General features: G+C 40.0%; 1 protein-coding gene across 2 annotated transcripts in view; it reads right to left on the bottom strand.

Annotated features, from left to right (window-relative positions):
* Window positions 1-22,453, bottom strand: part of LOC145984912 (sodium/hydrogen exchanger 9B2-like) — a 144,806-nt gene that overhangs the window by 58,310 nt on the left and 64,043 nt on the right. Inside the window, exons 1-2 of one of the 2 annotated variants that reach the window (XM_083118301.1) lie at window positions 8,571-8,645; window positions 7,673-7,885 (exon numbers count right to left, since the gene is read on the bottom strand). In XM_083118301.1, coding sequence (XP_082974427.1) covers window positions 7,673-7,883 — 211 coding nt within the window. In that variant the 5' untranslated portion in view covers window positions 7,884-7,885; window positions 8,571-8,645. Of the gene's footprint in view, window positions 1-7,672; window positions 7,886-8,570; window positions 8,646-22,453 lie in introns of those variants that run through there. The other variant, XM_083118300.1, reaches the window with a different exon arrangement.

Raw genomic sequence — 22,453 nt, 5'->3', positions numbered from 1 at the left:
GAAGCCTATGGCGAGGAATGTTTCGGTTGAACACAGTGTTACGAATGGTACAGTACAGACGTTTCAGATCAGGTTGGACCTCCATCGAGAACAACGAATGAGTAGATCGCATGATGAATAGATGATCATGTTCTTCGACTGGCAGAGGATCGTCCATTTGGAGTTTGTGTCACATGGTTCCAGAGTAAATGCAGCAATCTACGTTAACGTCATCAACAATTATGATAAGAGGTGTGGTGCTATAGGTCACAGATGTGGTAGAACAAGTCCTGGATGGTTCATCACGGTAATGCATGTGCTCACTCGTTATCCGGGAGCTTTTGGCAAAGCACCAGACACTTTTTGTCCCACAACCGGCCTACTCCCCTGATTTGGCACCAGCACAGTAGACTTCTTCCTATTCTCCAAGTTGAAACAAACCCTCAAAGGTCACAGATTCCAGACAATAAAAGAGATGAAGGGGAATTCGCTAAGAGGCCTACAGGCCACAGGCCCGTAGCCATGCAGGGCCCGGGGGGCTCAGCCCCCCCTGGAACTACCGTCAGCCCCCTCTGGCACTGAGGTCAGCCCCCTTGACATAAGGTAAAACTATTTGTGTAATTTGTTTGCAGTGAAGAGTGAAAATGTAGAGAACAGTTATTTGTTTGCTCACAACTTTGGTGAAGGATAAATTCAGGGAGCATGAACAGCAGCTATTACATTCGTTCATCTTATTTATAAGAAGAAGTCTGAGTAGCGGCAAGTATTTAGGAGATTCTCTTCTCTAGACTTCAGAAAGTTCCTTCACAGGGGAGCTTCTTTATCTGTACCTTCGCTACCCATGTTGCGACCTCCTATTTATACAGAAATCTGTGACTTTGATGTCATTATACAAATTCCCTCCGCATCTGCGTGAAAGGTTAACAGCTCCCAAGTTTTGGGAACGAAGGGGAGTTTTATTGTTTCGGCCGGGGAGTGGAATGTACGCTAGGCACTATGATGTATGATTGAATATTGTCCATCTTTTCTTGGGTGATATAAATATATGTATCATCAAATGTAGTATGGAGTGTGTAGTAAGGGATGATTTCAGTAGCAGCCAATTAATACTTCAAGTGATATTTCAAAAGATATAGGAAAAATGTAGTATTTGTGTGATATTTCTAAACTTTATTTAACTTAATGACCCAACACATAATTTACCTTCATTTAACACTGTTAAACTTTTGAAAAATTGACTTGATTTACAAAGCCCCCTGATAACCCGTGAGCCCCCCTGGAGATCAATTCTGGCTACGGGCCTGACAGGCCATTCCAAAACTGGAGTCCCAGCAAACATTTGTAAATATCTATAAATTTATTGGAATTTGGATTAATAAAAGTTGAAAAATTTCACGTCTGCGGAAATAAATTCACGTAGAATTCACGCATAATTCCCGGAGCCAATAATTCACGCATAATTCCAGGAATTAAAATAATTCCCTTCCCGGTGAGTAGCCACCCTGTTTTAAGTCTTAAATTTTTGTGACTTTTGTTGCAACAAGTGTGTTTCACAATTAGACTACAAGACGGTGTTTTCTTTTTCCTCCTTGTCTTTGAAAATCGTTTCTGAAATACCTTACCATCTATTGAACCCTACAGCAGTTTAGTGTATCGTCCATATTAATTATGGTTAACGGTGTCCCGGATTTTCACTTAAGAAATATAGCCACCCTATTTCTACTTGACCATTTCTTTACGTATATTTTTCCTCCCTCATTTCTTTTTTTACTTTCAGCCGGCCCCCGTGGAGGAGTGGTTAGCAGCACATCGCTACGACGCCAGAGGTTCGAATTCCGGCCTGGGCATGGATGCTTGTGAGTGTCCATTCATCAATTTCATCATATCATCACTCATCCCCATCTTTGCAAATTACTCAGTGGCGCAAAAAGCGAAGTAGAATCAATCAATCCTTTTTACATTCTTCTATATTTCTCTTCCTTCCTTCCACTCTCTCTTTCCCATCTTCATTTGCCTGTGTAGATTCTTTATTTCTCTTCTCTTGCTTTTCTCCATTTCTTTCTCTCCATTTCGATTCTTTCTCTATCCCTTCCTTCGTCTCTCGCTTCTTTATTTCTCTTCGCTTTCTTTTTCCCTCTCCCTTCCTTCGTCTCTCGCTTCTTTATTTCTCTTCGCTTTCTTTTCCCCTCTCCCTTCCTTCGTCTCTCGCTTCTTTATTTCTCTTCGCTTTCTTTTTCCCTCTCCCTTCCTTCGTCTCTCGCTTCTTTATTTCTCTTCGCTTTCTTTTTTCCCTCTCCCTTCCTTCGTCTCTCGCTTCTTTATTTCTCTTTGCTTTCTTTTCCTCTCTCCCTTCCTTCGTCTCTCGCTTCTTTATTTCTCTTCACTTTCTTTTCCCCTCTCCCTTCCTTCGTCTCTCGCTTCTTTATTTCTCTTCACTTTCTTTTCCCCTCTCCCTTCCTTCGTCTCTCGCTTCTTTATTTCTCTTCACTTTCTTTTCTCCTCTCCCTTCCTTCGTCTCTCGCTTCTTTATTTCTCTTCACTTTCTTTTCCCCTCTCCCTTCCTTCGTCTCTCGCTTCTTTATTTCTCTTCGCTTTCTTTTTCCCTCTCCCTTCCTTCGTCTCTCGCTTCTTTATTTCTCTTCGCTTTCTTTTTTCCCTCTCCCTTCCTTCGTCTCTCGCTTCTTTATTTCTCTTTGTTTTCTTTTCCCCCTCTCCCTTCCTTCGTCTCTCGCTTCTTTATTTCTCTTCGCTTTCTTTTTCCCTCTCCCTTTACAGCCACGTACCTAGAATATACGAGGGGGGGTCCGAAGCAAGTGTCCCAAATTTATAAGTGTGCCGCTGCCGTGCAGTTGGGCTCCGGCTACGAGACGCGCAGGTTCCAGGCTCCTTGGGGAAGCGTAACAACTCTTCTCCTGTGTATGTGACCGGTTGCCACTCACCATCGTGAGGAAATTGGGAGCTACGAATGAGTAACGTAGCGACTGGGGGTTCGTTGTGCTGACCACACGTCACCCCGTAACTGGTTGAATGATCCCCCCACCTTGGGGGAGTGAGTGAGAAGGATCAGGTGGGAATGAGGTCGGCAATCTGTAGGTTGGCACTGGAACTCGCGGGTTATTATTATCATTAATAATAATAATGTTTAAATTAAAATAATTATGTTAAAATAAAATATTAAATTATGTAAATCAATGAATATGTAAAAATACGGTATTGGAATGAAGATATAACAACACGTATTCATTATCTAACTTACATAGGTAAGATCGCAAAACCAAAAACAAACCAACGGTGCTGGCAAGGATATTAATGTCGAATAGATAAATAATTGAATATTTATTTAATAACAAAAATATGTTAGTTAAATCCAGTTGACGGAAAGTAAAGTTTCTGACTAATATTTTATGCATATTATCATAATTTAGTACTTGGTAAGTCTTTCGGGGATGTCCGGAGCCCCGTCTAAATACGCCCTTATCCCTGTATGACTTACTTCTCTTTGTTTCCTTCCTTACAGCTTCCTTCATACTTCTCTATTCCTTTTTTTAAAATATATTTCGTCTCATGGAGATGATCACTATATTCCACTTGAGTTTTTCTTTTTAGTTTTTAAGTCCACTTTATGCACAGTTAGGCTAATCGGTACTGGATCTAGTTTGAATTGGGATCCGAACCACTATATTCCACTTGAGGATACAGCTTTCCGATTTAATTCCCCTTCCCCTTGAAAAACTTTCTTCGGGTGTCCATGGGACACTCTATTTCAGTTGGGAAACAGGGCAGGTAGCTAATCATTTAATATCTGCCCAGACCTCTGGCATCATCAAATCTTATGTACGTATACTCTCGCCCATTTTTCTGTAGCTAATGGCCCCGCATATTTTACTTGCGGGAGGAGGGGGGCACAAAAGTTTGCGCTATGCCACTGATTAAATGTAACCCGACGACGAATTACTATTTTATGAGTTATTATAATTAACACTAAGAATATTTTTGTCTTGTAAAACTACCTTCATAATCATTTTATCAAAACGCCGAACGTGGAATTTAAATTTTGATCGTTTCCGATTGTAAAACGCATGATCATTATTAAATCATATTCATAAAATCGTTTTCAAGCACTAAGTATACATTTTATGAGTCCCACGCAAATGTTTGTATTACGAGCACAGCGAGCAAAAAAACATGTGTGAAATATAGTTCTTTGAAGACAACTGCGTTAATTTAATAAGGTGCCAATTCAATAAGTTGCGTCGTATTTTTTTACTCCTTTCCAACTTTTTTTTTTGCTCGTTTGGCGCTCTCTTGCCTAAGCGACAGGATAGGGTATCAAAATATTTTGTCTTTTTAGATATCACATATTTACTTTCGAGTCTAAAGTGCTAAAATTACACTACCGTTTTTTTCTATACTGAGCGCAACTCCAAGTGGCGGTTGACCTTGATGGCTATTTCTGGCGCGTCCTGTGCCCCAATCATTTTCGGGGGCGTGTGGTCCAATGGGTGTCAACAAACTGAGTTGCAAAGTAAAAGTTATGGACCGTAGTGCGCCCGGAGCTGTCAGTTTGTTATATTTCTGTTTCATTTGTGCCAGATTGATGGAATCATTATTAATTTTGCCACCAGAGGTCAATAGAATCGGTTACGCAATGACGTAATAAGGAAGCCTCAGTGCGACATCGCAGACCTTCAGGCAGCGCATTTTGGATTCTGACCCAGAGAGAGGAAGTTGCTTTCCTCAAGGTAGACACTTCGTGAAGGTGTCCGAGGAACCACGATATGGAGGAGAAGGATAAGTACTTTCCGTAATGTTTTAAGTTCCGATCTTGCACTCACTCACTCAATTAAGCTATATTTCGTTCATCATCTTTCTCGTCTATGGGGGTTATTCCTGAGTAAACAAAAAGTAATCGATCAGACAATTCGATTATAGATGGCGGGGAAAGAACTTCCGGTTTGGGCAATTTTCCAATGTAAACAAGTGGAATACAAATCGTCACCGAGCTTATTTTCTTATAAAAGATCGGATACAAAATTGATCACTTGAAATTCTTTAGTGATATAGAGAAACAAAGGTACCTAGAAAAGATTGGCAATTTCCCGGATCCTTTGGATGAAGATTTACGGAAAAATAGCAGTATTTTCCAAGACAATGTTGATCTTCTACCAACAGTTTCGTGTTAAGATTTGTGCAGGTTGAAATAAAGCTTGCATAAATTATAAACATTGAAATACTTCAATTTTACAACAGTAAAAGATATAATTTTCGACATTGTGTAGTCAAACACAGGCCCTTTAATTTTATCATATGGCTTGTTAGAGAGAGCGTCGTAAGATTTTTTTTTGTAGGGGGTAACGGCCAGTAATAAAAGTAGAATAGTAGAAATAATAATAATAACAATTACAATTGTTATAAATGTTATACAATACATAATTAGTAAACTAATGAAATAAACAAATTTTATTCGAAATTTCTTATTATTTATTTATTAAAGTTATTCGAGTGCATATCCGGGGCCTCCCCGATTGCGCAGTGGTAGCGTCGTCGCCTTGTAATCAAGGGGTCCCGGGTTCGATACCCGTTGGAGGCACAAGTGGTTCGGATCCCACTTTAAACTGTAGGTCCAGTCCCGATTAACCTTACTGTTCATAAAGTGGACTTAAAACACTAAATCAATCCAATCCAATCGAGTGCATATCCAGCACAACAGTTACAATACTTAAATGCACAGTTATTGTATTTTATTATTAACTTTTGCAAGTGTCGTTCAAGAAAAGACTTTAGAAGTTAGTAAAAAAATACTAATAAAGCTTGCAAATTACATTGATTACATTAAAATATAAAATTATAAAATTATAATTTTTGCAATTCTGGATGATTATAAACAGTTTCAATTTTTTATATATAGTCAACACATGTGCGACACGTAAAAATATTTTCGGGCCTCCCCCATGGCGCAGTGGTAGCGTCGTCACCTTGTAATTAAGGGGTCCCGGGTTCGATACCCGGTGCATGCACATAGTGGTTCGGATCCCACTTTAAACTGTAGGCCCAGTCCCAATTAGCCTTACTGTGCATAAAGTGGACTTAAAACACCAATTAAATCAATCAACGTAAAATATTTTCATTTGAATTACTCCGGTGATGTAGTGTCGACTATAGAGCCTATAGAGCTTCTTCCAACCTCTAGAAGACTTAATCTGTACCAAGACTCCAAGAATACCTGAGATTCCTAAAGCAGCATTCTTAGAAGTGATCCAGAAAATTCACCCGTCAGTAGGAGAGTTTATCAACTGCACCGCCTTCGTGCAATGACAAATCCAAATAAACCCAGCACATCTGCGCACTAGCATACATATTGGTGACGCGGTGCAACGCACGCAAAGACTTGGAAAAGAATGATTTCGGCAATGAACTGTAGTGATCACAATTTAATAAAAAAGTTACGCACCATTGAATCGCTTCTACAGGATCGCCACACATTCACGCGACATTTAGGCGCACATCTTCAAATGTCCCGCACGCAATACAAATCCACAGAAACTGAATTCACTTCTTTGGACTAACGCGTTTTCCCTATAAAAACTGTATTCAGTTTAAGTATACAATGACGCCTTCTCTTTTTCTAACGTTGGAAGCGGCCCCGGCGCCCACCCAGCGTCGAATAACATGGGTACCTGGGGGAAGCCCTGGGAGGTAAAGGCGGTCAGGGGCGTGATGCTGCTCATATCACCCCCACTCACGACCGGATCAAGAAAGTGTGGAGCTTTACCCCACACCCCCTATACGCCTTCATGGTGTGATGATATGCACAGGGGAGCACTTTACCTTTTTTATGACGGCTTCTCTTTTTCATGTTCGAAAAAACAGAATTGTAGGAACTCGTTGTTGAAAAGTTACATTTATGTAAACACTGAATGCAACGCCGATATTGTTTGAATGTAACAATGTTTACCTACCGCTCCAAGGTGGAAGAAAGAAATAACGGTGACATTTTTTATTTGAAATCTTATCCGGAACATGTGGCCCCCGTAAAAAGGCACATGCGCTTTAACTTTCATTGTATTCTACATCAGCACATAATTTGAAATTCTTTCCTTACGTGTGTGTGTGACTGCCACACCAGAAGAGTAACACATGAAAGTTTCATGATAATTATCTAATTTCTGTGCGCAGTTTCTCTTTCCTTAATTATTTTACGCATATGTCACATGCTTTGGGGGGGGGGGGGGATGGCTGGTTCCGTTGAGACTTAACACCTACCTAACTATGCCTATGGCCGAATCTAACAAAATTCACGGCTCTTTTTAAACTACAGCTTTCACTACACACACGCTTGCGAATTGAATGCACGCTTATATTTACAAAATTAATATTGGATAGCAAATGAAACACTGTTGGTCCAACAATAGAATGAACTTCTGCAGTTTCACGAAAATATCCTATCCTGCAATGTTAGTTGGTACAAGAGTTATAAATACATCCACTGTGTAGCAGATACATCCAGTTACATAAAAATAATGTTTGATTAAAACTTTGATTGGCTTGAAAAACTTCATATATTTTTTTTAGAATGTAATATTCTTGATTAACGACGACAAGAGCCTTATAAGTGAAAATATTGGAGGCAACTGCCCCCTGCCCTATCCCGTGCCCACGCGTTATCTGGCTACTTCTTGTACACTGTACTTACCTTCTACAAGATCTCCAATGGGGATCGTGTCTGCCTCACTGATAGTACCGTGATGACTACTGCTACTTAACGTCCCAGAGTCGGACCTTGATTGTATCGGCGTGAACTTATCACTCGTAGATATGGAATCCGATTCCATGCTGGCTTTCCGGCAAGGACCAAGAGTGTAGGGGGGTCCAACTGAAGTGGAAGGTTCATTCATCATCGACATTCCTGTGAATTCAATACGTAAGCATTAAAAATAACGATATGACATTGACTTAAATATATTTCAACACTTTTTGTAACATTACAGCAAGCGATTGCTTTGGAAATGTAATGTTTATTTTCTGCAATAGCATTATCAGTCACCTGTCGTGAACTAAATGATAAAAAAAAACATGCATTGTTACAATGATATCAAGAACAAAGATAAATAAACATTGTCATGAACTTTATAAGTTTTGTGTGTGATAAGAGCCTTGGACACAGTAAACCTTGCACTCGAAACTAATATGCAAATGTAAACAGTGGCGTGCCCAGGATTTTCGAAAGGGGAGGGGTTATGTCTTATTTCTAAGTAGACTGCCATATATTTTGCCATATTTTCCAGCATTTAAAGTTACTTCTTATATTTCAGCATTTAAAGTTATTTCTTTTAGAAGTGCTGAGCCAAATGGGGTCCAACCCTCCCCCTCCTTGTGCACGCCACTGAATGTTAAGATAGGCGCGTACGTGCCAACTGTAACCATTTATATATCACGATCTTTTCTCGACATAGCACTCCTAAAAATATCTCTTCTTTCATTAGTTACTACATTTCAGAATTTTGACACGTCCGACACAAAAATATATACAATTTGAAAACACACACAAAGAAAGTAGGTTGCGATATGGAATTAAATTTCTACACACTTACATCTACAAAATCTGCAACATCCCTGGATAGAAACTGCAGCACAATTCCTACGGTTGCTTCTAAATAAACTCCTACTGGCCTCATGTAATGATCTCTAAGGACCAATGTAAACAAAGTGCAAGAAAAACCCGCAGAAAAAAAGGTAGTTTTTTCTGGTTCACGGACCCACACAGTGTGACGTCAGACGAGGGAGAGCGGGAGGGCTGTCTTCGAGGTGGGCAGAGCAGGCGCTTCGTGTACACACGTCACTTTTCTCATCCGAAGGCAGCCTCTGTTGACAGAAAGCTTAACCACTGGTGGCCTTTCGTGAGAATTACAGGGAAAGATCACAAAGAGTACAGGATGGTCGCGGTTTTTCGTGGCAGTTTTTTTTCCCCCTTTCGTATCAAGGCACGCGTCATCTTTCCCATAATGCTTCTCTGACAGACGAGCTCGCTGTCAGATACTCCTGTTTTCGTGAAGACTTGCTAAAAACAATACTATTTTTCCCCAGAAATTTCCTAGTAAAAGATAGAGTTAATTGTGTCCAGTGGCGGCGATTAGAGGGGGTGCGGGGAACAGTTGCCCCCCGACTTTTGCTATTTTGCTCCCGCAGTATACTAAACCTTATCTACAAGTACCAAGGGAAAGTAATCTGTCCTTGCCCCCCTAGTTTTGAACCCAATAGCCGCCACTGATTGTGTCTGTGGGTAAAGAAACACAGAGCAATAATTTTCCTTAAATCATATTCAAAATTAGCTCCAACCCCAGTTATAAACATTGTTAATCCAGATAATAATAACAACACCCTACGAAATATAGTAAATATAATTATTTCTCCAAAGCGAATTAACAACAGTAACCAAAGTAGAAGAGTGAACCTCCCTACACGTACACCCAATGGCGTGCCAGGAGAGGTCGGCGGGGGTCATAGGCAGGAATAGATGGCAAAATGATGACTGACTAAAAAAAATTACATACCCAGTGATTTATCCACACACCTCCAATACTCCCGAAACCCCCCCCCCCAAATTTCCTCAACACCTCCCTAAAATTTTTCACAAAGGCCCAATTTCGCACAAAATTTACCCTTACACCCACTAAATTAAATTGTGGATAAATCGCTGTACATGCAGACCCCCTTTTCGAAAATCCTGAACACGACACTGCGTACACCACAAGCATATTTATAAACTCAAATGGTAATATTCGCTAAATTATTGTTTCCCATTTTATCACTTATTCATCACCCAGCAACAGTAGCATACGCAGAATTTTTTTTCGGAGGAGAATGAAACTGTGAAGGTAGATTTTTACATAACTGCGATCTAGGAACGGATAAAATAATTCAATTTGCCATTTTAACTTTTTTAAAAAGTTATTCACACACTCAAAATTATAATCCAGGATTATTTTTAAGAAGGAGTGGGTATATTTACGCTACCGCTTTGGTTTTTCCCGAACTATTTATTGTTTTCATTTGAATATTTTGCACTTCCCTCCTCCCCAGGTGGTTAGCACAACGGGTTACAACGTGCATGGTTTTGGGTTGGAATCTTGGCCAGGGCATGAGTGTTGTTAGTGATTGTTCCTTCAGTTGAAATGTTTGAGGGAGGGGGGTATCTCCATCAGTGCCAGTGCCCAGTAACACTAATTTTTTACTCAACACGCACATTTTCATCAAATAGTAGAGTCAGATTATTTTCGGAACAGCTCTGGCTGACTGCGCGAGTCTAGCTAGTGAGCCTACCGACAGCGAGGAGCGTGAGGAAGAGGGTCTGCGATTGGTGCCGGGTTGGAATGACTTCAGTAGCTCGTTTGTTGATTGACTGTTTCGGAAGTTGTGACTGGCTCCCAAGCTGCAAATACACAACAGTCAGGGATGTTATGGAAATAATCTTACTCTACAAATTATTATGCATAAAATTCTATAAAATGTATTTTTAAAAGATGCTTTGGTAGTAGTAGAAATGATTCAGTTATGCACGGGTGATTGAAATACGGTCGATTCAGATATCGATAGGTGGTAGCACTGGCTGATGAGGCTACAGCCCCCTCCGAAATGTTTAGATAATCGATATTTTCAAATACAAGCAGTGAAGAACTCGGTGAAAAAACAGTGGCAGTGTAGTAAATAATACTCCCGCAAACCCCGCGGTGCAAGGGGGAGGGGCGCAGTAAGAATGATAAATGAAGAAACACCGAAAGTTCACAAAAGTTTTCCATTGGGTGTTAAAATATATTTTCGATACAACATATCATACTTCCCTACAACTGCAAACAGAATGTTCATCATTAGAAAAGCAGAAAGTGGATTGCCAGCTTAGAACAAAAATCTTAATTACCTGAATAGTTTACTTCGCCGAAGGATAGACCACAGACAAGGAAATACGCTGACTTTCACCGCACAATATCATAATTTTTGTAGTAACAGTGCATTTTCACACATAATTATAACATAATTTATTACAGTTTGTCTGTTGCCTTAACCTTTCGTACCAGTTTGTACACATTCAAATTACATGTATTTTCATATTTGTATATACCTAATACAGAGCATTCCCTGACATTCGATACGAGACTCGGCGGCAAGCGGCCCGGCGTCAGCGCTTGTCTTTCCCGGTGAACGGGTCCGCGACAGTCGCACGCTACAATCTGTTTTTTTCGCTCTCCCTGCCTTCGCTCTCTTTCCCTTTCTGTTGACGTTGCAGACTGACGCCTGTATAATCCTTCCTCGGAAGTTGTGTTGTGTCGTGTCCTTGTGTTGAAGATTGTGGCTTAATATGGCACCACAAAAGTTTACATTACAGCAAAGGATTTATCTTGTCGAGTGTTACTTCTGAAAGAGGAATTCTGGAGAAGTACGACGACGTTTTGCTACGAAATTTTCTCGTGTTCCCGTTCCATATAGGACCACTATATTAAACCTCGCAAAAAAGTTTAGAGTAACAGGGTCAGTTCTGAATAAAAGTGGAAAGAAAAACCCACGTTTGTTTACTGAGGCAAAACTCGATGAGATAGGACAAAGGTTAGAACAGTCTCCTCGGATATCTATCCACCGCCTCTCAAAAACCACAGCATTTAGAGCCGCTAAAATTCTTATATGGTAAAATAATAACGTCACGGGGAAAAAGTGTAAAAATCTAAAAAATAAAGTATACAAAGACAATCCGCACACCACCCGTGAGTTAAAAGAGAGTATTGTACGAGAAATCGGGAGAATTACAGTAGACGAACTTGCACGTGTAAATGTCAATTTCTTTCGGAGATGCCAGGAATGTGTTGCAGCAGAGGGACATCATTTTCAACACATTCTGTAGTCACAGTATGAAAACTGTAATTTTAATAGCCGACTCTAATGACTGTAGCGGACCCCGTTCACAGGGAAAGACAAGCGCTGATGCCGGGCAGCTTGCCGCCGAGTCTCGTAGCGAATGTCAGTCAGGGAATGCTCTGTATAAATATACGCGTGAATTAATATTTTAGAAAAGAAATATTTTTTTAACGAGTAGGGGCGCACAACTGAAAGTTGCAGGGGGGAGGGCGCAAAGCGTGTTAGTTAGAGTCAGATTATTTTCATAACAACTCCAGCTGACCGCGCGAGTCCAGTTAGTGAGCCTACCAAGAGTCCAGAGCGCGAGCAACAGGGATAGCGATAGGTGCTGGGTAGAGATGACGCCAGCGGCTCGTTTGTTGATTGGCTGCTCCGAAACTTATGACTCGCCCCAAAGCTGCCAATGCAAGACAGCCAGAGATGTTACGAAAGTAATCTCACTCTACGCTACTGAACATTGTTATATGCAAACCCGCTTAAAATGATCTCAGATAACCATTTTTAATAGCGGAAAGTTCTAACTATACGGAACAGTGGGTGTTAGGTTCTTTTTTCAGTTTGTTCATCAATGCTGTCGAAGTTAATCATGTATGTAAGTGTCGACGATCACGATCAGAATCGTGCCCGGATATCCCATACGCAAGGGGGAAGATTTGGGGGGGGGGGGTGAAACTAAGGGAAGGTGGAGAAACCAGAGAATCCCCATTCTCTTGTAGGCTCTACATTTGTGGATTCGTTCCCAACCGGGGAAAGAAAATGTTCTCCCCGCTTTGAATATTTCTTATTATTAATTAAATTTTCATTGTTAGAACTTAATTGTTAGATCAGAACGTGACAACTGTACTGATACGAGTAGTACGTCAGGTCTTTGTGAAAGAATGGAAATCCTGGAAGTGTAATTTACTTCCAAAATATATCGAGATGGTTTCAAGAAAGCTAACGTTTTACTTTCATTAATATGATGTATTTTATCTCTCTGATTATTGTAACGACAAGATTATCGACTAGTGAAACGAAGCACTATATTACAATGAATAGTATTTAATAATAACATATTTACATAAACATCAAATAATATAAAATGCCATGGACACGAGTCCTCTCGAATTTTTTCCCTTTTTAAAATTTAAACAGACGGAAATCGTGAATAGTAATCGGAAATCGTGAATAGTAATCAGCTCGCGTTACTGTGGACAAATGTTTGCCCACTTTATACCGTTAGTTAAAAGATGAAAGCATGGAAAAAATAATTATCATGAAAAGAGAACCTAAATTTGTGTAAAGATATTGTGCAGGATGACACCTCCGTCAGGACAAGACACGACAAATAATAATAACAAATAAAAAAGTAAAAACTAGACCTACGTACAAGACACAAATAGATGAAGGCAACATGGACACCATCATTGTTAATCCCCTAGCGGCAACAAGGCATTTCCACGTACAAGGGAAGTTCATGTGAATGCTATAATATGTACTATTAAAAGAGTATTAACAATTTAATTCGCACTAAAAAGGAAAATGTAGTGAAATATATCTATTAAAAAAAAAAAAACTAATGCCGTTGCTGACAAGACGGTCGATTTACCTCAGCACTCAACCATTTCCTACAGATTGCGTGGATAAATAACCCTAAATGTTTCAAAATCAATGTACAAACTTTACTCTTAAGTAGTGTTGAAACCAGCCACTTTCCTCCGGGAGGGGGGGGGGGGACATCAAACTTCACGGGGGGATGTCATAGGCATCAAATTATAATACCAATAAAACAATACTAATATTATAAAATTTCCCCTTACATCAGATATGTAATTAAATTTAATTAAGTGTGATTCAGTTTAATTTACTATCACTTTAAGAATGATATGAGAATCAATAAAATAACAATATAGCTTGCAATAATTTAGCTACATTTACAGCAAACTAAGGCGTCTGGGCTTTCTACAGCATCCCTGTGGATGACATCATCAATGAAACTTTCTGTGGGTTTCTCGCCCCCTCAGTTGACACCTTTACACAAGCTTGAAGAGTATCCTAGTCCATCATCTTTCTTAATTTAGCAGTTAACAGAACGGACGATAATTTAAATTCGTTCATTATTTTGACTTTTAATTATACACACAGAACTAAATGCATCATATTTATTGATGCAGCAGAACGCATCCATTGATGCACTAAAGTGTGTTTTATGGCCTCTGCGAAGAATCAGATCCACATTTCATGCATTTTGGTGCATTTTTGTATATCGTAAAAGAAACACCAAAGTGCACTACAGACTTTATGTAGCTCAGACCAAACGTTTAAGTGCATCATCAGTAATGATGCAGGAAGGTGCATCAAAACACATCAAGGTGAAACAAAACGCATCAACGGATGCATTAAAGTACATCTTGACTGAAAGAAATCCTCATTTGCATCACATGATGCACTTTGGTGTTTATTTTACGACTTACAAAAATGCACCAAAATGCATCAAATGTGAATCTGATTCTTCGCAGAGGCCATAAAACACACTTTAGTGCATCAATGGATGCGTTCTGCTGTATCAATCTAACTATATGATGCATTTAGTTCTCTGTGTGTAAAGAGCACTAAATACGTGCTTATTACAACGAAAAAAAAAGAACAGAAAAAGTACGTTAGGTATACGTTAAAGTGAATGAAAGAAAGCGAAAGTGAACCTCGTTGCCAAATTTCTTAGCTCTTATCCTAATGCTCCCGACTACGGGACGGCATAAGTTCGAGTCCGCCTGGGTTCAGTCTCCGGGTTCTCGGCCTGTGTATAGGACCGAAGGCAACCCACCATCGTGAGGAAATTGGGGAGCTACGAGTGAGTAGCGTAACCCGGTGATAAAAATCTCCTATAACGGCTGGGGGTTCGACGTGCTGACCACACGTCCGAGGGCGTAAATAGGCTAGGGCAGCAGGGGCGGTGCCCCGGGGTCCCCGAGGGTTGAAATTTTGGCCGGTATTCTTTAATTTTCAACTTTACATTCCCTTTATATTCACAGGACAATTGGTAGTGGAATATCTCAAGCTGTTTATTACAAGCCCTAGGACGTTTACGACTAGGAATGGACGATATCAGAAATTTCATATCGCGATATATCGTCACAAATGATACGATATTTTTTCCGTATTGTGACATCGGCGATATATCGTCTCAATGATATATATCGACAAATATCTACGATATATCGTTAAAATATCGTGACGATATATCGCCCACACGATATATATCGCCAAATATCGTAACGATATATCGCTGAAACGATAGGGTAAGTGGGGGGAAAATAGACACGTGGGGAATATGAGCACACATAAGGTTTTTACGTCACAGTACGAGCTGTGTGTGGTGAAAAAAAATATTCTGTAGGTTGGCAACATCAGTGATGACCAAGCCGTCGTGCGTGTTGATTGGCACGTCGCAGCTGAAGACAGGGAAGATTGTGTGCCTATTGAAAGGTAAGTGTTGTTCTAAATTATAGTAAAAAATGCACGTGATGTTATTGTAGAGTAGTTGGAGTTAAGATCTGAGCAGAACATAACGTAAAATAACGGGAAACTGACATAGCAACAACGAAACTACAACAAAGGAGCATGCAATGCAAATGGCATCACCCGGTGTCCCGAGTTGTGAAAGCAGTAGTACAAACTTACGTAAAATGTTGCAAGTTGTGGAAATATGAGCACAGCAAGTCGGGGTAAAATGAGCATAGGAATTCTGATAAGGGGAAGATTGGCTTTTCATAAACAAATAATTCAGAGACATGGAATATATTTCCAAACCTCAGAAATCTCATTACGCTGTAAAGAAAAACTGCATCCTACGATATGTTGCTACTTATAGTATAGATTCTGTGTAAATAGTTTGAATTGAAAACTTTAAAAAAAAAAATACTGTGGACTGCTAACGGAAGTGTATCGAAATGCCATCTCACTCGCGGTGGGCACGTTCGTATCAAGCCTACGTATGTAGTTATTCTTTGCTGATTCTTCATCCTAGTGACCTCCTAGGATAGATATTTTCTTGCCCTTGCTAAGAGTTGTGTTACATATATTCACGTATTGTGGCCCTTGGTTTTGTATGTTATTCATTGTTTCATTCTTGCATTCCAGATGCCACAAACGTACAGACGAACGTCCAATAGGCAAACCTGGCAAGCAGAGCACATGGAGAACACATGATGAAAGATCCTTATTGCAAGACGACACAGCCTCGTTCAAGCAAGAGGATAGAACTACACCGGCCCAACCAATTCTAAGCGGAAGCTCTCAAGTGGTCATGGAACAGTCTGTCAACAGTCCATTCTGCTCAGGATCTCAGAGGTGTGAATCTACAGTTCCTGGATCGCTCAATGACGCTGTTTCTCCTACATCTTCACATGCAGTAAGATCAAAGTGTGCAAACACGCTTGCACGCACAATATATTAACCTCGGAAACTTGTGCACACATTGTCACCAATTCCTGTTATTTACAAGTCACCTGTGACCCGAAGAAGGCAACCAAAAGAAGCAAGGGAGCTTACCTCATCAGAAATTATTTCTGCAGTCAAAAAGAAGTGTCTCACTCATGTGTCTGCACGATCCATGGCAAGTTCAGGTACTATTCCATCTACAGTTGCATCTAGCGGCGAAGATAGCGAGTGCCGTATATGCAAGGGTGATATCATTGAGACAATGAAGGTGAAGAGTGGATACGTTGTGAATACTGTTCCGTATGATATCATAATAATTGCGTTGGCATAGAGGAGGATGAAGTACATTTTATCTGCCCTGCTTGTCGCGGGTGAAGGATTATTTGAGCCATACAAGTTAATTTTATGATATGTACCGTATTGAAGAATCATTCAGTGTTATATCGTGACTTGCCTTTAGTGTATATTTTGTAATATTTATTTTCAAACTCATCATGCTCATATTCCCCAACAGTAGGCTCATATTACCCCCACCGTTCGGGGTAAAATGGGTTTTGTAGTCTTTTTTTTTTTTTTTTTTTTTTCTTATTTGCATGAAAAGAGTTTTGCTCATGTGTACTACTCTATATTGCGGAAAGACTGTTCTACATTTTGCAATATGTAATTTTTCTGTATTTCAATACATCTCTGAAATATTATAAATTTTCTCTTAAGGTGGTCATATTCCCCCCACTTACCCTATATATCGCCAAAATATCGTGAAGACATATCTATTAGTTGATATCGCCTGGACGATATTTTTTTCAATATCGCGGTATATCGTCTGGACAATATATTGCCCAACACTATTCACGACTTTATGTGTTAATATTATTATAAAGTTTAAGTATGCAGTCATGACGTGAATCGACATAATTTAATTTTTTGTTTTTTGTATTATTTTTGTCGTGGTAACTTTTGTTGTTGATTTTGTTCTCTTGAAAGTATGTTACAATGTAAATAGATAAATACATATGTTAAAATAAATAAATAGGGCATTTATATCTAGGGGTACTATGTACAGTGGGATCCTTGAGTATTACAGTGCAAATTGTCCATCACCACGTTCATGCACTCTATTTCACCCAATAAGAGCTTCAAGAATTAAAAGAAAACTCAAAACAAGCTGTTGACAACTTCTGCACCAACATACACAAAGATTCATCGCTAAAAACACATAGAATATAAGAGAAAAATTAATGAAAGTAGTCATGCACAATTTGTACGGTAATACTCATGGATCCCACTGTACCATACTATGTAATATAATCTACAGGGACTCCTCGTACTATGTAATATTATATTGTTCAATTGCAAACACAATATAACTACTGTTTTGTTTGTACTACCAATCCCCCCTCATCCTTCTCATTGTTACACTAATCTGTGGTTACACTGTTCGTTGTTCCTCCCTCCTTTTATATGACTAAGTAATGAGGATTTAAGTGGGGAATGAATTTATTGGAATTCGGCGCTGCCTAAAATTAGGTAGAAGATTAGACAGCCGTATAGCTTCTGCTCCGGTTACACATCCATGAGAATTCGAAGTTACATTTTAAAATTAAAAAAAGAGCATTGCGTATTTTGGCAAATGCACACAAAACGGATATATGTAGAGTCACTCGGGGGAATATAGATCGGGACACTGAGGGACGAAGTCCTCCAGCCTCCTCTCGCCACTTACACTACGCAACCCTCTCTCTTGGTATACTTTTGCGTAGATTGCTTATCATAGCTGTTATTTTGCCAAGAGCGGTAGTGTCCCGTTTAGGATTGGAATATGGAAGAGGATTCGAGTATTTGTAGGGAGAAGTTTCTGACCTTGGTGCCTATTAATAAAACCAAGGTGTGTATATATATGTTTATGTTTTCTAAGATTATTGTACTTGAGGAATAAATATAATAAAAGAAAAGTATATACAGAATATGAATATAAAATATAACAAACAAAATCATATACTCTATGTGATCAAAAGTATCCGGACACACCGCGAAACGTATGTTTATCATAGAGGGCGACACAGTACTGCCATCTACCGCATAGAACACATAGTCAGCGAACTCAGTAGCCTGCAGACAGTGTGAGACAGCAGTATGGGATGGTCTGAGAAACTCACAGACTTTCAACGTGGTCAGTTGGTTGGGTGCCACTTGTGTAGGAAGTCTGTGTGTGAGATTTCCACCCTCCTAAACATCCCTCTGTCCACTGTTTCCGATGTTATAGTGAAGGGATGTGTACAACTCAAAAGCGTGCAGGCCAACCTCCCATGTTGACCTCCAGAGACCATCGAGTGTTGAAGAGGGTCGTACAGCATTATCGTCAATCATCCATCGCCACCATCTCACAGGAATTCCGAACTGCATCAGGATCTACTCCAAGCACCATTACTGTTTGGCGCAAGGTGCGGCAACTTGGTTTCCATGGCCGAGCAGCTGCCCATAAGTCAAACATCACACAGACAAATGCCAAACGCCGCCTCTTGTGGTGCAAGGAGCATCGAAAGTGGACCATAGAACAGTGGAAAACCGTTGTGTGGAGTGATGATTCACAGTACCCAATGTGGCGATCCGATGGTAGGGTGTGGGTGTGGCGAATGCCTGGTGAACGACATCTACCAGCCTGTGTAGTGCCGAAAGTGAAATTCGGAGGTGGCGGGGTTACAGTGTGGTCATGTTTCTCCTGGAGGGGGCTTGGCCCCCTTGTTGCTTTACATGGCAATGTCACGGCACAATCTTACGTTGACATTTTAACAGCTTTCATGCTGCCTACCGTCGAAGACCAGTTCGCTGATGACCATTGTGTCTTTCAACACGACCGAGCACCCGTCCATACTGCAGGGCTTGTGGGGGAGTGGTTTGACGACTACAACGTCCCACGAATGGACTGCCCTGCGCAGTGTCCTGATTTGAATCCCATAGAACATCTCTGGGATGTTTTGGAATACCGACTTCGTGCTAGATCACACCGATCCACATCAATACCTCTTCTCATTTTGGCGCTCTGCGAGGAATGGGCTACCATTCCTCAGGAAACCTTCCGGCACCTGATTGAAAGTATGCCTGTGAGAGTGAACGCTGTCGTGAAGGCTAAGGGTGGGCCAACACTGTATTGACTGCCAGTGTACCCGATGGAGGGGTGCCCAAACTTGTAATTTATTTTCACGTGGGTGTCCGGATACTTCTGATCACATAGAGTATATGTTTGACCAGTGTTTCCAAAATTTCTAAATTGACTTGTATATGTTAAGGATTTGGTTGGTGCTGATTTTCAGCTTGAAAATCTTACGGAAATTTATAATGATCAATATAATAAAATACTAACTTGGAATATATGATATTATCTAGTACATTTATTGAGTAATATAGGTCCTTAGACCTTAAGCCTCCCAAAAGGAACAGGAGTTGCAAGTATCTGGTCTTCCAGAAGTAGGACGTTCCAAAGGCTTCTTCTTATTATGCTTTCAAGGAATTTGGGCTATCTTCTTCAATAAGAATAAATAATGAATAAGTAATGAAAGAGAAATTTTATATATATTAAATAATTAGAACATACCAAATTACAAGTCCTTAGACCTTGAGCCTCATAAAAGAATCAAATGAAATGGACTTCCAGAAGAGAAGGAAGTTCCAAGGGCTTCTTCTTCATTCCATAAGGTTGTGGTCATCTTCTTCATTCTTCTTAATGATTCTCATCATATCAAAGTTCACACTATACCAGTTCCAAAATTTCCATTTTTCACTTCGCGTCCATACATAGTCAAATCTTGATAGAACCACACTTAATTCCACACTATCAATCCGTTTCACAGGAACGTCAATGTCCTCACAATCGCTAATTAGTTTCCACCAATTACCCATACGACTTTGCAAGTCACTAGTTCTTCGAACTTGCACTGCCTCTTAAGGATTTTATGTAGAACTTCCTTCGATTCAAGGCGGTTGGGCCCTCCTCATAATATCTTCGTTCATTTTGAGTCTGTCCATTTTCTTCGGTCTTCTGTTTTGACGATGGGATCTTCTTTTGTCTGATTCGGCTACTTCTTCTTATTCCAACTTGTCGGGTGGTACTTAATGTTGAAGTCTCATTTCCTGAACTAACTCGAGATGTTGATTTCTAGTCAATTTCTTCTAATGACGAAATTAGTCCGGCCAGTCTGTTAATCCTGCCGAAGGTCTTGATGCTATGGATTTCCTGTGTCAGTTTGACCTCATCTAGACCCTGCCTTAATCGTGGTATCAGACTATCAGAATACTTTTTACAGCTGACTATTGCATGTTCCGGTGTTCCTTTCACCCTACATGTTAAGCACTGATCATCATTGCTAAGATTAAATCTTCGAAGATAAGTCCTATATGGGCCATGACCCGTCATGAAATGGACCATACCCCTACTTGGTTTGAAGAAGGAAAGTTTCATCCTATCCCGTACGTCCGGTATGTACTTTCTAGTCTGGGCAGATTCTTGGAGTTGACTCCACTCTTCTTGCCAAGAATTCCATAAGTGTTGTTTAATTTCTTGGATGGAATTGACCCGAGTTCCCAGCAGGTCATGTACCTTTTCTTTTAGTCCCTTTTTCCACCAGTAACAAGCGGCACTTTGTCGAACTTCGAAGTCTAAGGGGAGTACCCCAGCAACAGCTATTATCGAAGTTTTGGATGTTGTACTAAACGCTCCGAGGATCCTTAACAGGACATTTCGTTGTACAGATCTGAGGCTATCTCTGATTTGTTTTTGCGCTGTGAGATGACGCAGCATAGCATATCACTGGCAGGAAGTTTGATCTATAATAGATCATCGAAACATCAAAAGGAAGTTTATATGCCGAGTTCCCCATATTCAAGATATTATGTAGTAGGGCCTTGCCTTAGAGGAAACCTCCTCTATATGTTGTCTCCATCTCAATTGAGCTTCCAGGAACACGCCAAGGTATTTAATTTTAGTAGATTTTTAAATAGCTATTTTTGTACCCCTTATAATTGGAGATCTTAATAGCTTCCCTTTAAGTAAGATATGATAAGATTTTTCTTTGGCAACTTTCATTTTTGATGTCTCAGTCCAGTCTTCTACCAGACTTATGGCTCGGTTAGCTCTTCTTTCCAATTCAGTTCTACTGTTGGCGATAATCAGAATAAGTATATCGTCTGCATACGCTATCACATCAGCAACTTCCCTATACTGATGTAATTCCATCAGCAGAGGCTCTAGAGTAAGGTTCCATAGGGTTGGGCCTAACACTGAGCCCTGCGGACAACCCGTGTTCACATCCTTTGTTACGACCTTTTTTTTATCCTTTATACTGTACGCTTCTATTGCCTAAATAATCCTTTATCAGATTATAGAGAGATCCTGGTATATAATTGTCTCTCAGTACTTCAAGGATGTATGGCCACCATACATTATCGAAAGCTCCACATATATCTAGAGTGATGGGCAGTATATATTTGTGTTGATTTCCATGGACAAAATTCATAACATAGTTAAGTGCATCCTCATGAATGAAACCAAACTGTTTTGCTGAATGTTTGGTTAATAGTCTTATTTCATTGAGTCTTGATACTATACGTTTCTCTAGTATCTTACCAAAACCATTTAATAAGCATATCGGCCTATAGGATTTTGGTTCCTCAGGATCTCTTTTCTTATCTTTAAGAAGTATAGTAAGATTTGCATGTTTCCATTCCCTTGGGAACCTACCAAAAGCCAAGCTCTGGTTGTACACCACTTGCAAGGACTCCAACATTTCATTTTTTAATATCTTAATGACCTCATTAGTGATGCCATCAGGTCCAGGGGCTTTTTTGCACTTCAGTCGATCTGTTATTAAGGCAATTTCTTCCTTGGCAAATGGATAAACCAGTGTGTCATTCTCATAGGGTTCCCGTGATTGCTGTCTTACAATTTGATGTATTTCCGAGTCCTCCAATTCGCTATCGGATGTTAACAACACCTCCATTAAATATGAGATTGTGTCCTCCCAAGTAGTTGTATAGGAATTTTCCATCTTTTTCAATGTGGTAGGAGTGAAGATCTCTTTTAATTTGCCTGTTGCGGCTTTATATAGAATGACCCATGGGTCCTTCGTAATTTTACTTTGTACCAGTCGAGCCCACA

This window comes from Lepisma saccharinum, chromosome 3, assembly GCF_977018435.1.
Source record: "Lepisma saccharinum chromosome 3, izLepSacc3.1, whole genome shotgun sequence".
Lineage (NCBI taxonomy): Eukaryota > Metazoa > Arthropoda > Insecta > Zygentoma > Lepismatidae > Lepisma > Lepisma saccharinum.
Note: the sequence above shows the minus strand (reverse complement) of the source record. Positions and strands in the feature narration are given on the sequence as shown.